A 15,132-nucleotide genomic window follows, 5' to 3' on the forward strand; every position below is an offset into this window, starting at 1 on the left:
CAATACGTATCCAGATATTGGAGTGCATGGTTGATTCACTTGGTTTTTTATGTAAATGGTCTAGATTATTGCTTCAGTTCCCCACTCTGTCAAGCGTGTGTGGGCATGACCTGATCGGAGCCAGAGACAGGCAGCTAGAGATATCAGACAGATAGTCAACCCAATACTGTCCTCCCAAGGGCTGACATGTATCTATAAATGTGGTGCGGGTGTGAGAAATTGCCCCCTTCTTTGCCGACTGATGGGCCATAACTGGACTGTGTTGTTTGCACACAAGTTGATGTTTCTGGAAGCCCTGATGTGGCAGAAATATTTGCAGGAATTCTACCCTGGAGAAGACCTGAGGGACATGTGAGTTGACTTCAAGCAAGGGCATGCGAACAACAGGAACCCTGTGGATTCTAAGATCCCTGTGTAGTCCCATAGAGGAACTGACTTTTCCAGCCTGGGGACACAGAGGGGTCCTTTAGGATTTTTCTGCTTTCCTGTCTCAGAAAAACAGGACAACTTCAAGACTTTATAGACAGTGTGCTAAGATATAAAAATGGGTTGCAGTAAAATGCAAACTTCATGGTAGATGTTTCTGTTTTCTATTTTTATTGATGGACAAGGGATCTTTCTCCATGCCACCCATTTAGTTGACCACTAGTCACATACTAACCTATGACACTTTCTACATTGCTGTTGAGCACTTCAAATGAGTATCCTCCATGTCTCCAATTAGGATGTAAATTTCTTAAGATCAAGACTTGTTTTATCCTATTTTTGCATTTTCCATAGTGCTTTTCATGGGACAAGAGTTTAATGTGGGCATTTTGGGGCTGGTTACCATGGTGTTTGATGGTTTCATTCATTCATTCATTCATTCATTCATTCATTCATTTGACAGCTATTTCTTGTAAATGTGCTTATCATGTTGTGAAGAATGTCAAAATGTGGGTTGGAGATACTTTTGGATAGGAGGGGGGGGTCCATTCACTGGGGGCCTGAGTGCCCCTGAGTGTCTTCAATGTCTCTATTGCCCTATTCCCAGAAAAAGCCGGAAGGCCACGGAGATGCCTCCTGATGTCCCTACCTGGATAGATCCTGAAGAATCCAGTGGAGCTGCCAAAATATTGCCAGGTCAGTGTTGGGTCTCTCTGGAAGTTCTCCACAAAAACAGGGTTCAAGGCTTCAGACATGTAGACTCCATTTAAAATGTCTGGGTCTAAAGGGTGAGATTATAGAAGGAATTGCTGGGGAAACAAAGTCAGAAGCAATAGTGACCAGTTCTTCATCTGCTGACCACACACACACAGCCTGCAGTGATGCTGTTCACAACTGCCTGCTACCTCACACTCGGACACGAACACCCTCTAATCCAGGAACACTGAGCTTTCTCTCAGCCCAGACTTGTGTAGAATCCTTTTTCGTGTTCTCTTCAGTCAAGGAGGTTGGAGACTCAGTTTACACTCTGCAGGGCTTCTCAGGAAAATAGAGGCACAGCATTAAAACTCACAGTACAAGCTGATCAGAGAGGGCCAGGTGGTGGTGGGGCAGGGAGTTACCTTTGTTGTACACGTTGGTGGGCAGCTGCACGCTGCTGATGGAGGTGTTCACCATCAGGTTGCTGAAGTGTGCGTTGGACTCAAGGATAAACTCAGCCCCCAGCTCCACGTAATTGCCGTTTTCGTCCCTCTCGTTGATCAGGACAGAGTTGTAATAGTCAAACTAGGGTGGAAGGGAATGAGCAGGACAGACAGTATGGACACAAGAGGCCCACAGGGTGAGAGAGAGAAAAAGAAATGGCACAGTTGAGAGGACTCAGATGTGGGAGATGGGGTCAGACAGACTGATAGCATCCATACCAGCAACACCCATGGACAATGCAGGCAGTAATCTGCATCACGCATACAGACAATACATATCCAGATACTGGAGTGCATGGTTGATTCACTTGGTTTTTGATGTAAATGGTCTAGCTTATTGCTTCAGTTCCCCACTCTGTCAAGCGTGTGTGGGCATGACCCGATTGGAGCCAGAGACAGGCAGCTAGAGATCCAGGGTGAGGTAAAGAGACAGAGGCAGCCTCATGGGTTTCACCATTTTTTTTTCCAGTGTGGGGAGCTCCTAGAGACCCAGAATGGTGGTGAGGCTTCTCTCTTTAAGAAACAGCCTGTGACCCCGATGCTCCTCTGAGGAGTCAGCAGTGTACTCTTTGGCTCTAACAGGCAATGTTGGGGGGATTTCTATCTGTCCACAGTCACTTTCTACTTCTCCATCCGTTTGACATACAGAGCTGACCATTCACAATTTCCTCACTCTTGTGTTTTCCAATTTCAGTGTCTTTTCTTTTCCCTCAGCTTCTCCATGCCCTTTCTGCTCAAATCTCCCTCAGCCTGAGGCTGGCCCTACTGCCACCCTATCTGCAGGAGTGTCCGAGCCTCTGCCCCTTCCCTTCTGTATTCTTTTAACTCTGTTTACCAACTCTCATGGGCTCGTTACATGCCATATGCTAAAGTTATTTGGTCTACGAGTTTCCTGACTTTCTAATCTTTGCAGAGGCTAGCACATTGCAGTCGGCAGTAAATGTTTATGGAATGGGTGGATTACCACTCTGTCCCCTGCTCCCCAAGTCTTGAGAGTTCTCTCTCCTACCTGGTCCACAAATCTCTTCTCAAAAGACCAGAGACCATTTCAGAATCAAACTATTGTAGGTTCATACAGATCCTGTGCACATTAAAAGACAGTGTGGGACCTCCCACCTCCCCCCCACCCCCACTCCGTATCTTGTACTCAGGTGACCCTGGCCCTTGGTGGGGGTTGGGCCATCGGTCATTATACTGTCCCTGCAGCAGGTCTGGGAGCAGGAGGACTCACCACCAGAGACTCATTGAATTCATGGTTCAGGTCAGCCTCCTCAGCAGCCTCTACCAGATTCTGCAGGACAGGGACACAGAAGGGAGAATGAATGGGCAAAACGAGGTCAGCAGGTCTTTAATAATTGCTCCTGCTAAGAATACACCCAAGAAAACCGAAAAGAGGTACTCAAACACTAACTTGTGCACAATGGTTTAGAGCAGCACTACTCACAATGGCCAAAAGGTAAATGCATATTACTCAGTGAAAGCAGCCAGTCTGAAAATGCTATATCCTGCACTCCAACTACATGACATTCTGGAAAAGGCAAAACTGGAAACAGGAAAAAGATCAGTGGTAGCCAGAGGTTTGTGGGGAGGGAGGAATGAATAGGCAGAAAACAGAGGATTTTTTAGGGCAGTGAAACTACTCCATATGATCTATAACGGTGGATACATGTGTCAAAACCCATAGAACGTACCACACCAAGAGTGAGCCCTCATGTAAACCATGGACTTTGGCTGATAATGATGTGATAATGTAGGTTCATCAATTGTAACAAATGTACCTCTCCAGTGGGAAGTGCTGAGAGCTGGGGAGACTGTATTTGTGGGGGCAGGGGTATATGGGAACTCTGTACTTTCTTCAAAATTTTGCAGTGATCCTAAAACTGCTTTAAAAATAAAGTCTAGGGGCACCTGGTGGCTCAGTCGGTTAAGCGTCTGCCTTCAGCCCAGATCATGATCCCAGAGTCCTGGGATCAAGTCCCGCATCGGGGTCCCTGCTCCACGGGGAGTCTGCTTCTCCATCTGCCGCCCCCCCATGCTTGTGCGTGTGCTCTCTCTCTCTGAAATAAATAAATAAAATCTTAAAAAATAAACATAAAAAATAAGTCTATTAAATGTGTGTATGTGTATATACATATATTCACATATGTATCTACTGTACACACATACATACAAATATATGTATTCAGTAGTCGAAAGATAGAAACAATCCAAATGTTCATCAACTGATGAACATCCCAACAAAAGGTGGGATACTCATAAATGGAAACTTTTTCAGCCATAAAAATAAATGAGTTCTGATACATGTTAAGACATGGATGAAACTTAAAAGCATGAAGTGAAAGACTCCAGATATAAAAAGGTTACATATTGTATAATTCCACTTTTGTGAAATATCCAGAATGGAATATCTACGGACAGAAAGCAGAATAATGATTGCCAGGAGCCAGGGGGGTGAGGGAATGGGAGTGACTGCTTAATGGGTTACAGGGTTTCTGTTTGGGAGTGATGAAATGTTCTGGAATTAGATAGTGATGATAGTTTCATGGAGTGTATCTCATGCCACTGAACTGTACACTTTAAAAATGGTTAAAATAGTAACTTTTATATTTATTTTATTTTCTTTTTAGAGAGAGAGAGCATGTGAGAGTGTGAGCAGGGGAGGAAGGGCAGAGGGAGAGGGAGAGAGATTCTTAAGCAGGCTCCATGTCCAGTACTGAGCCCAGTGCCAGGCTTTATCTCATGACTCTGAGATCATGACCTGAGCCTAAACCAAGAGTCAGATGCTTAACTGACTGAGCCAACCAGGCACCCCACTGGTAAATTTTATATTATGTGTATTTACCACAATTAAAAAAAAAAAAAAGAACTCCAGCATTGCAGAGCATCATGGGAAGTAAGGAAATTAAAGGAGACACAGATCACAGGAAGATCCTTTTTCATGAATTGGAAGAATTAATATTGTTAAAATGACCATACTACCCATCAGCTACAGCAACTTCTTTCATGACACATCTCCAAAGGCAAGGGAAACAAAAGCAAAAATGAACTTTTGGGACTTCATCAAGATAAAAAACTTCTGCACAGCAAAGGAAACAGTCAACAAAACTAAGAGGCAACCCAAGGAATGGGAGAAGATATTTGCAAATGACATATCAGATAAAGGGCTGGTATCCAAGATTTATAAGGTACTTCTCAAACTCAACACCCAAAAAACAAATAATCAAGTCAAAAAATGGGCAGAAGACATGAACAGACACTTCCCAAAAGAAAATATACAAATGGATAACAGATGCATGAAAAAATGTTCAACATCATTAGCCATCAGGGAAATACAAATCAAAACCACACTGAGATACCACCTTATACCAGTTAGAATGGCAAAAATTAACGAGGCAGGAAACAACAAATGTTGGAGAGGTTGTGGAGAAAGGGGAACCCTTTTACACTGTTGGTGGGAATGCAAGTTGGTACAGCCACTTTGGAAAACAGTATGGAGGTTCCTCAAAAAGTTAAAAATAGAGCTACCCTAGGACCCAGCAATTGCACTACTGGGTATTTACCCCAAAGATACAGATGTAGTGAAAAGAAGGGACACATGCACCCCAATGTTCATAGCAGCAATGTCCGCAATAGCCAAAGTGTGTAAGGAGCTGAGATGCCCTTCAGCAGATGAATGGATAAAGAAGATGTGGTCCATATATACAATGGAATATTACTCAGCCATCAGAAAGGATGAATACCCAACTTTTACATCAACATGGATGAGACTGGAGGAGATTATACTAAGTGAAATAAATCAAGCAGAGAAAGACAATTATCATATGGCTTTACTCATATGTGGAACATAAGGAATAGCACAGAGGACATTAGGGGAAGGGAAAACTGAAGGGGTGGGAATCAGAGGGGGAGACAAACCATGAGAGACTATGGACTCCAGGAAACAATCTGAGGGTTTCAGAGGGGAGGGGGTCGGGGGATGGGGTAGCCTCGTGATGGGTATTAAGGAGGGCACGTGTTGTGATGACCACTGGGTGTTATACGCAAATAATGAATCATGGAACACTACATCAAAAACTAATGACATACTGTAAGGTGACTAACATAACATAATAAAAAAAGTGGGACTAATAATACCAAAAAAAATGTCCATACTACCCAAAGTGATCTATAAACTCAATGCAATCTCTATCAAAGTCCCAAAGTCATTCTTTACAGAAATAGAAATAACTACTGTAAAATTCATATGGAACCATAGATGACCTTGACTAGCCAAAACCATCTTGGGCAAGAATAACAAATCTGATTTCACATCACACTTTCCTGATTTCAAAGTATATTACAAAGCTACAATAATCAAAGCAGTTGATATTGGCACAAAATCAGACATATAGACAAATAGAACAGAACAGAGCCCAGAAATAAATCCATACAGTTACAATCAACTGATCTTTAAGGTGCTAAGTACACACAATGGCAAAAAAATAGTCTCTTCAATAAATGGTGTGGGGAAAAGTATCTACATGCAGAAGAATTAAATTGGACCCTTATCACACACCAAATATGAAAATCAACTCAAAATAAATTAAAGACCTAAGTGTAAGAGTTGAAATTATGAAATTACTAGAAGAAAGCATAGAGAAAAAGCTTCTTGACACTGGTCTTTCTTTGGGGGGGGCATATGATATCAAAAACACAGAGAACAAAAGTGAAAATAGAAATGGGATTGCATCACCCATACCTACTTTTGCTTTTGTTGTCTGCATCAAACCAGAAAGCTTCTGCACACCAAAGGAAATAATCAACAGAATGAAACTACGGTTGGGAAAATTGGAGAGCTACATGCAGAAGAATGAAACTGGACCACTTTCTTACACTGTCCAGGAAAATAAACTCAAAATGGATTAAAGACCTAAATGTGAGACCTGAAACTATAAAATTCCTAGAAGAAAACACAAGGAGTAATTTCTTTGACATTGACCATAGAAACATTTTTCTAGATATGTCTCCTCTGGCAAGGGAAACAAAAACAAAATTAAACTTTTGGGACTATAGCAAAATAAAAGGCTTTTGTACATGAAAGAAACCATCAACAAGATAAAAAGGCAACCTACTGAATGAGAAAAGATATCTGCAAATGATATATCTGATAAGGCATTAATATCCAAAATATACAAAGAATTTATACAATGCCACAGAAAAAAACCCCAGAATAATCCAGTTAAAATGGGCAGAAGAACTGAATAGACATTTTTCCGAAGAAGACATCCAGATGGCCAACAGACACATGAAAAGATGCTCAACATCACTAATCATCGGGGAAATGCAGACTAAAGCCACAATGAGATACCCCTTTACAGCTGTGAGAATGGCTAAACTCAAAAACACAAGAAATAACGAGTGTTGGTGAGGATATGAAGAAAAAAGAACCCTTGTGCCCTGCTGGTGGGAATGCAAATTGGTGCAGCCGCTGTGGAAAAGAGTATGGAGGTTCCTCAAAAAGTTAAAAGTAGAAGTACCAGATGATCCAGTAATTCCACTACTGGGTATTTACCCAAAGAAAATAAAAACACTAATTCAAAAAGATATTTGCTTCCCTATGTTTATTGTAGCATTACTTACAATAGCCAAGGTATAGAAATAACTCGTTTGCTCATTGATAGATGAATGGATAAAGATGTGGTAAAAAATAAAATAGAATATTACTCAGTGATAAAAAAGAACGAAATCTTGCCATTTGCAACAACATGGACGGACTTAGGGGCTGTATTGCCGAGTGAAATAAGAAAACTAATGTAGAAAACTGATGCACAGCAATGTGACTTTAGTTGACAGTATTGTATTGTGTTCTTGCAATTTGCTAAGAGGGTAGATCTTGGGTGTTCTCATTATACATACAAGAATAAATAAAGGACAGAAGGAGGGAGGGAAGGATGGAAAGAAGGAGGGAAGGAAAAAGTAACTGTGTGAGGAGATGGATGTTGATTGGCTTGGTTGAGAAGAGTATTTCACAATGTATATGTATATTTTTGGGTCATCAGTTTGCACACCTTAAATATACACAATTTTTTTTAATTGTCAATTATACCTCAATAAGTCTGGGGGAGGGGCGGGGTAGAAAGGACCTGAGCTCCTATTCTGGCTTTGTCAGGGTGCAAGCCACTAAGCCTCTCAGAGTCTCTATCCATACAACTGTATATTAGGTAAAATAATCCAACCCCCAAACCCTAGGATGTGAGGAAGAAATTCCACAGGGCAAAGATAATTTTAGTGCTGCTTTGCAGGAAATTTCCCCATGGATGCCCCTGTAGAAGGGCCTGTGACTGAGGCCCCAATGTAACCCCCAGGCGGGAGAGGGTCTGGTGCTTGGAGATCTGCAGAGCAAGCACTCTTTTGGTTGGTTTTCCTCAATTGAAGCCGTGGGAAAGACAGTGCAACCGGAGCCCCAGAGAGCCCAGGGCCCTGGCCTCTGGGAGTGCACCAGGATTACTTTTGCTCTAGCACCACAAGGACCAGCACCCGAAGTGGTGCATTCTTGCATCCCGATGTCTTTGCCCAGAGAGGTGTTTTAAACAGCACTGCAGATAGAAGGAGGCAGACATTACTGCCCGTGTTGGTTGTATGTGAGATCAATGTCCTCCTGCTGTAGCCTGGGATGAGCTCTCCAGTCCCCAAGTTATCTTCTCTGATGCTACGATCCCTCTCCCCTAAGCTGTAGAAAAGAGGCTGCAAATTGTAACTTGTGGGAAAGAAGGCCCCAGCGACTCTGACACTGATGCTTCACAGAATATGGGTTTTGATGGGGAGGTGGGGAGCCAGGCAGGCACACTGGTCAGGCTGCAGCTTGCTCTCTCCCCAACCCCTGCCCTCTGTCTCCCCTGCACAATCTACCATCCTAGCTCCGTCTCCTCTCGCCTTGTTTTCCTGGTTCCCCCAAGAGAGGCCTTTTGGGGATAAGACTGGTCTTGGATGGCCAGATTTCTGGCTGGGTGGAGCAGGGACTGTGTCTCTCCAGCCAGCCAGGTCTCCGCAGACATTGGGTAGGTGGATGTGCAGTGTGGGAATCACCTGAGCACGAGCCCAGCACTCTAAGTACCTCTGCTGGCTGGGTGGCCTTCAGAGCACGTGGGTGCCGTGAAGGGTGGGTTGATATGCAGAAGAGGAGAGCATGGAGGGAGGAGTAGGGGAAGGAGAAAAGGGGAGCAGAGAAAAGGGAGAGGAGATGAGGGAGCTTGCTTTTCGAGCTCTCCATCCAGCTATATTCCCTTCCAGCCATCAGCTATCCATCCATGCCCCTGTTCATTCAGCTGGTGACCCCCAAAACTCTTACTCTGTACCTGCTCTATGCCCGTCTCTGAATATGAGGTTGTGACGCAGAACCCCTCTTAACACTGTAGGTTGACCCTATTGTATTGGACACGGTTCCCTCAGGCAGAGCTCAAATTCCAGCCCCCACCTCTCTTCCCTTTATTCCCAACATTTTCTCCTTTACAAGGATCTTTTGGCTCATGAAGATACAAGGCAGACACTCATAAGGTAGGAAGAGGGGATAAAGGGGCACAACATTGAGGGTCATTTTGGTGTCATGGGGGCTGGGGTGGAACCCCCCACAAATCATAGAACTTAGAGTACCTTGACAGCCTCTACTTTCCTGCGGAGCATGGCTTCCATGTCCTCTGAGAACTTCCTCACCAGCTCTAAGCCATCCACCTCCAAGATACTCAGACTGGGCTCCACATCCTTGTATTTCTGTGCAGGAGAAGTGGGAGAGATGGGCACCTGTAGTCCTGTAGATGATTATGTGTGGCCTCCATCTTCTCAAGTAGTGCATTCACACCTGTGAAGTCTTGTTGACTCAACAAGAGGCAAGGACAGCCTCTCCCCTTCTGGTATAATCTCCCCCACTAACATTAATAGCTGACTTTTATCAAAGTTCTCTCTGTTCCAGGAACTCTGGACATTAACGTTGTGGTTAATATCCTTAAAAGGGAGTAGACTGAGGCTCAGAGAGTCAACAAACTTGACCAAGGTCACACAGCCAGTGAATGGAGGACCTGGGATGGCCCAGGTCTCCCAGATTTCTTTATGCAAGCATGCTGCCTCCCTGGGGCTGCTCACAGGGACTATGAGACATCAGTTCATCTTTCCCTGATGTCCCGTGGTATCAGCGTGCCCCTGCTCGCAACCATGTGAACTCATGTGAACATTCTCACTGCCTGGGCAGAGCTCGGCAGCAGCTGTAAGTATTCATTCTGCTGAAGGAACTGGAGAACCTAGGAGAGTTAAGAGAGCTGGGTTCAAGTCTACTCTCTGGGCCCGCAAGGAGATAATCTCTCACCTACTGTTTATGTCACTAATGTCTAATGACCCCATTTGGCAACCTAGTGGCCATGTGACCTCAGGCGAGTTACTCAGTTTCCTCATCTATAAGATGTGACATCTGCATGGCTTTAGAGCACGCTCACAGAATGCTTTTACCCAAAACGGCCACGTCATTATTGCTGTATCTGCCTCACCCGGGGTTGGAGGGCACAAATGAGAAAATCAAATGGACCTGGTGCTTTGCTGGGTGGAAGCTCCACGTGAGCGGAAGTGGGTCTGAGCTGTCATTGCTAGAGTGGCCTGTCGTGGGCTTGGGAGAGGGAGCCACCCGCCTGGCCCTGCCCACTCCCTCCAGGCCCGACCAGCAGCCGGAGGAAGGGGCTGCAGTATGGCCACGCGCAGGCATAAAACCTGAGATTTGCTCTTAGCAACATTTAGAAAATGGTGAAGATCGTAGTCACTTCATGAAGTTGTGGTGAGAATTAAATCGTGAATATAAAGCTCTTAGCAAAAGGTAATAATAGAGAATGGCAGGCTGTTATTAAATCCGGTCTGGGAGTTATAAATATCAGAGAAAATGATGTTTATAATCCAGTAAGAGGACAGACTCGGTATCAATCTGCAATAAAGCAATTAATAAAGGCGAGGGGGAGCTGGTGCACCGTCCTGCCCATCAGGCCCTGCTTCCTGCCCGGGTGCCAGACGTGGGCTAGACCTCAGCGAGGGCCCCATGTGGGCGCTCTGCAGCGCCGGGCATGGCTGGAGGTCCTGAGAGCTGGAGGTCAGGGAAGCTCTCCCCGCAGAGGGCCACAGTCCTGCTCATCTACTTCTCCTGCCCAAGCAGCCCCTGCAGGCATTGCGCCCTTTCTCTGGCCTCCCCATCCCTTGCTCACAGGTGTCACAGCTACATCCCACTCTGCTCACACCTGCTCCCTCTCCCTTTTATTCTTCACAGAACCCCCCCAAATAAATCTCTTGCCCATCTGATTTCATCCCTTGCTGATTTGATTCCATCCAGCCTCTGGGGGATCTGAGCTGACCCTCTGCTCTTGGCCACTCCACCCTACTGTCCCCACTGACTTGCTCTGTGACTTGGGCAAATCATTCCCTTCCTGGGCCTCAGTTTGCCCATCTGAAAATGAGGAGAAAGGATTAGATGATCTCTAAGACCCCTTACGGCATGGACATTTGAGGATTAGAGGACTCTGCTTCTCCACCAGGAGAAGTCCCCGGCTGACTGCCCTCTGACCACCCTGCACGCTCCCCGGGTGGGAGTTACTGACCTTCTGCAGCAAGAGTGAGCCGGAGTACTTGGTCACGGTGTTATACAGGTCCCGGCCGAAGGTGTCTGCCCAAAGCTTCACTCTGCCGGGCAACAGAAGTGCGCTCAGCAGCTGCCCTGAGGTGGCAGGGCGGACAGGCTGGGAAACATAGCCTGACACCAAGCCCCCAAGGGTTCTGATTTGTGAGTGAAGAATAGAGAGGATAGAAGGGGAAGAGGCTGTGGACGGGCCCAGGCCAGGGTGGGGAGGACCCTGAGGACAGAAACAGGAACTGCTTGGCACCACAACTTCTCAATGGACCATGCCCTTCAGTGTGCCCTTCTCAAGGTCACTACCGGCCACCAAATCCTCTCTTGAAACTTCAGAGGGGACATGAGGCTGGGGGCAGAGGAAGAGGCTCTGAGCTTCTTCTGCGGAGGCGAGAGCAGGCCAGGCAGGGAGGGTGTGAGAAGGCCACCCTTCACCCGGGGTGCAGGCAGCTTCGTGGAGAAGCCCTGACCTCCCATCCATCCCTGGAAATGCACTAAGATCCCGCCACCTGGGCAGGCTGGTGGCATCCTGCGGTGAGTACACAGGACCTCATCTGAGCATCTCCGGATGGAGCAAAATGAGCTTGTCCACATGATCCTGTCAAGGTTGCATTCATGCAGTAACCAACCAATAATTATTGAGGTCCTACTATGTGCCAGCCATTGCACACAGTGCTGGAGCCACATCGTGGTCCTTACCTTTGTAAAACCCTCAGTGAGAGGGACACCCCTCCACATACAGATAGCATAATACATGTGTGAAGCTGAAGGGCGCCAACAAAGCTTGGGGAGGGGTAGTAGTGGTGCCAGGAGGCTTCTTGGGACAAGTGGGATCTGAGTTCAGTGTTAGAAGTTTGGGAGAGTTGAACTTGCCAAAGAGATTTGGAAGAGATTTCCAGGTAGAGAGTATAGAAGAGCTTGGAGGAGTCAAAATTGACTTCAGGTTTCTAGCTTGGGTGGTTGAGCTGATGATGGTGTTATTGAATAAAATTAAGAATATCAGGAAGATCGGAGGGGGGTGGTACAAGTCGGGGAGGGTGGAAGGTGATGAGGGTCCCTTGTGATATGTAGAATGTGAACATCCTTCCTGTTTCAGGGCTACTGAGTGCCATAGGGCAGGTTGTGCACTGCACAACTCCAGAAGGCACCAATTGCATTATATCTTGAAAGACACACACTTGAATTTAAAACCTCACATGATCTTCAGGAAGAGCTGTCCATAGGCAATGCGTATGTGAGTCTAACAAGTACAGGCAGGGCTGAGAGAGTCATTAGCACACAAGTGGGAGTTGAAATCCTGAAGGTAGAGGGATTCTCTCAAGGAGATGTGTAGCATGAGAAGAGCTGTGAGTGGAAGACACACCCTGGGGGACACCAACAATCTCAGGGGCAGGCAGAGGGAAAGGATTGCTTGAGGAGGACAGAAGTTTCATTCAGGTGCCTGAGGAGACCCAGGAGAGCTCATTGATTGTCAGGGAAGTTGAGTCATCGAGATTCAAGGAAAAGGGAATCCAGGGAGAGGAGGCCAGGAATGTCTAGTGGATTGGGCAGGGAGGAAATCTTTGGGGATCTTGGTGGGAACAGATTTGGGAGGGCAGTCGGAGCCTGGCAGGGGGTGGAGGCTGAGGGCTGAGTGGGAAGAGAGGGCATGGCTGGACGTGAGGAGATGTGGTGTCATTGGGGTGCACAAGACTGAGAGGGGGATTCAGCAGGGGAGAGAGGAGGGCTGGTGTCAAGGGCCTGGCAGAGGTCCGGCTCCCGGGGAGAGCGTGGGGGCAGATGCAGGCAGGTTTGAAGGCCAATAACCTCGGCCAACTGTCGAGGTTTCTATGTCGATGGTCCAGTCTGCAGTTCTCTGCAACCAAGGCCTGGATTCCAGCCACCTTTACTCAGCACTCAGCCTATCCCCAATGTCTCCTTCTGCTATTAGTTGGTGTGTGTTCTGGGGATAGAAAATTATTCTCAACATCTCCCTCAGCAACAGACAGTCATATGGCCCAGCAGTGGGGGAAGCGTGGGTCAAGCTGACCTGAGTTTAAATTCTGACACTTCCGTTTACTGCCTATGTGAACGTGGGGAGGTCGCCTAACCTCTCTGAGCTTGTTTCCTCAACTGCACAGCACCACGCCAGGCTTTGAAACTACTAGTAGAGGCTCTGCAACCCAGCGTGAACAGTGCTGCTGAAATCCACAGCCCACAACACGCATTGTTCGGCCTCCCGGTCCCCAGGGCTGTTCAGACGTGAGGCTGGCAGCTGGCTCTGGCAGCCTGACCATCATGCTGGACTTGAGTGGCCGGACCCGGGTATGGACTGAGCGAGCTGCCCCTGCCGTCTAGAGTGCTCCGCTCCCCACATATCTCAGCCATGTCTTTTTTTAATAGGCCCGCCAGAGCAAAGGACTGAAAAACAGACAGTCTCAGCAATTCAGCTTTATACCAAAGTGCACATGACTGATAGCAGATTCCTTCCTGGAGCTGGCCTGAGCGACAGGATGCAGAAGGGGGTCTGGAAGGAGGCAGGAAGGGAAGACGACGACCAAAGTCCAATTTTCCTCAGCTCCTGGCTGCATGAGGCATTTGGTCTGTTCAGAGCTGCTCTACTCTTTCAGAGTGTCAAAACCCCAATTTCCTCACAAATCCTTAGGGAGCTGTGGTGATCGTTTTGAGTCAGCACAGCCCTTACTCCCAGTGGCCTAATTGCAGAGATTATCCCGGAAGGAGCCTCCCTCTGGCCCGCAGGTGCTCCAGCGCTGCTTGCCTTCCTGAGGCGTGAGGCCCTTGAGATCACTTCTGCCTGAAACCAGCCAGCGTCCGCACAATGGCAGGCGGGGCTCCAGAATGGGAGTCCGGTGGGAAGAGGGGAGGGAAAGGGACAGTGGGCAGTGCAAGCCCCAGGGGAGAGCTCGAAGGAGGCCAGAGGTCAGGGGTAGGAGGGTGGGCAGAGGCTTGAGCTCTCCAGGGGGAAGAAAGGAAGACCAGAGCCAGAGGATTCTATGGAGTGGGGGCTGACGCTTACGTTTCCAGAGGAATCTTGGTCTGCCCGCGTGTGGGGGACAGGAACGTGCTGGAGAGCAGCAGGAACAGCATGACCGCGGTCTTCGGCAGGGAGGCCTGGGCCACCGGCCATGGGCAGCAGGACCTCCTGAGGTGGGGGGCGCTGGTGTCTAGGTGGAACCTGGGGAGTCCTGGCATGGTGTCTCTGTGGGGCTCAGGGTGAAGGGAGGGAGAGAAGAGAGTGGCCTCCGACCACCAGCTCTGTCCGCCTGTCATCCAGATCCTTGGGACGTCCCCAGGCCTTCTGCCTGCTGAGTCCTGGCAAGCCGGGGTTCCCCCAGCTTCCAGTCTTGTCTTGCTACAACGCTTGGCAAGGGCAGGGGCTTCTCTCTGTCCTGCAGAGGAGCAGTGCACAGAGAAGCCGCCCCACCTGACCAGCAGGCTCCAGGAGGGGGCTGATGATCTGGGCCGGGGGGGGGCGGTTATGACAAAATGAACCCGTTAATCTGCTGGCCTCTCCTCTAATCCCCTGCCTGACAGCAGGGAGGAGGAGGTGGCAGAAATGACCTCAGCAGGATTACCCTGATTCCAGAAGACAGGGCTAGGTTCATTCCATTAGGGCTCAGAGCACAACCTTGTACTTTAAAGAGGCAGAGCTCTTCCTGTAGACTTGTTCCTTCTGGACCCAAGGGGAGGAAGATGCTGGGACACTGGTCCGAGAATGACAGGGGACGTTTGTCCAGTGCTCTGACTTACCAAAACATGTCACAAATTGACGTTTTAAACCCGAGAGCCATCCTGGGAGGTCAGTGTCATCATCCCTGTTTTCAGGGGGCCTCTGAGGCACAGGGAGTCTCAGGGACCGAGTTGGGACTCCTG

The 15,132-nt window shown here is 47.6% G+C and overlaps 1 protein-coding gene across 1 annotated transcript in view; it reads right to left on the reverse strand.

The window, feature by feature from the left end:
* The window catches only part of CACNA2D4 (calcium voltage-gated channel auxiliary subunit alpha2delta 4), a 132,419-nt gene extending 117,968 nt beyond the window's left edge, over nt 1-14,451 (reverse strand). The window contains exons 1-6 of the mRNA XM_027594228.1: nt 14,276-14,451; nt 11,231-11,312; nt 9,258-9,374; nt 2,860-2,919; nt 1,548-1,710; nt 1,076-1,207 (exon numbers count right to left, since the gene is read on the reverse strand). Coding sequence (XP_027450029.1) covers nt 1,076-1,207; nt 1,548-1,710; nt 2,860-2,919; nt 9,258-9,374; nt 11,231-11,312; nt 14,276-14,451 — 730 coding nt within the window. The remainder of the gene's footprint in view (nt 1-1,075; nt 1,208-1,547; nt 1,711-2,859; nt 2,920-9,257; nt 9,375-11,230; nt 11,313-14,275) is intronic.
* Between the last annotated feature and the right edge of the window lie 681 nt (nt 14,452-15,132).

The sequence above is a fragment of the Zalophus californianus genome, chromosome 9 (assembly GCF_009762305.2).
Source record: "Zalophus californianus isolate mZalCal1 chromosome 9, mZalCal1.pri.v2, whole genome shotgun sequence".
Taxonomy (NCBI): domain Eukaryota; kingdom Metazoa; phylum Chordata; class Mammalia; order Carnivora; family Otariidae; genus Zalophus; species Zalophus californianus.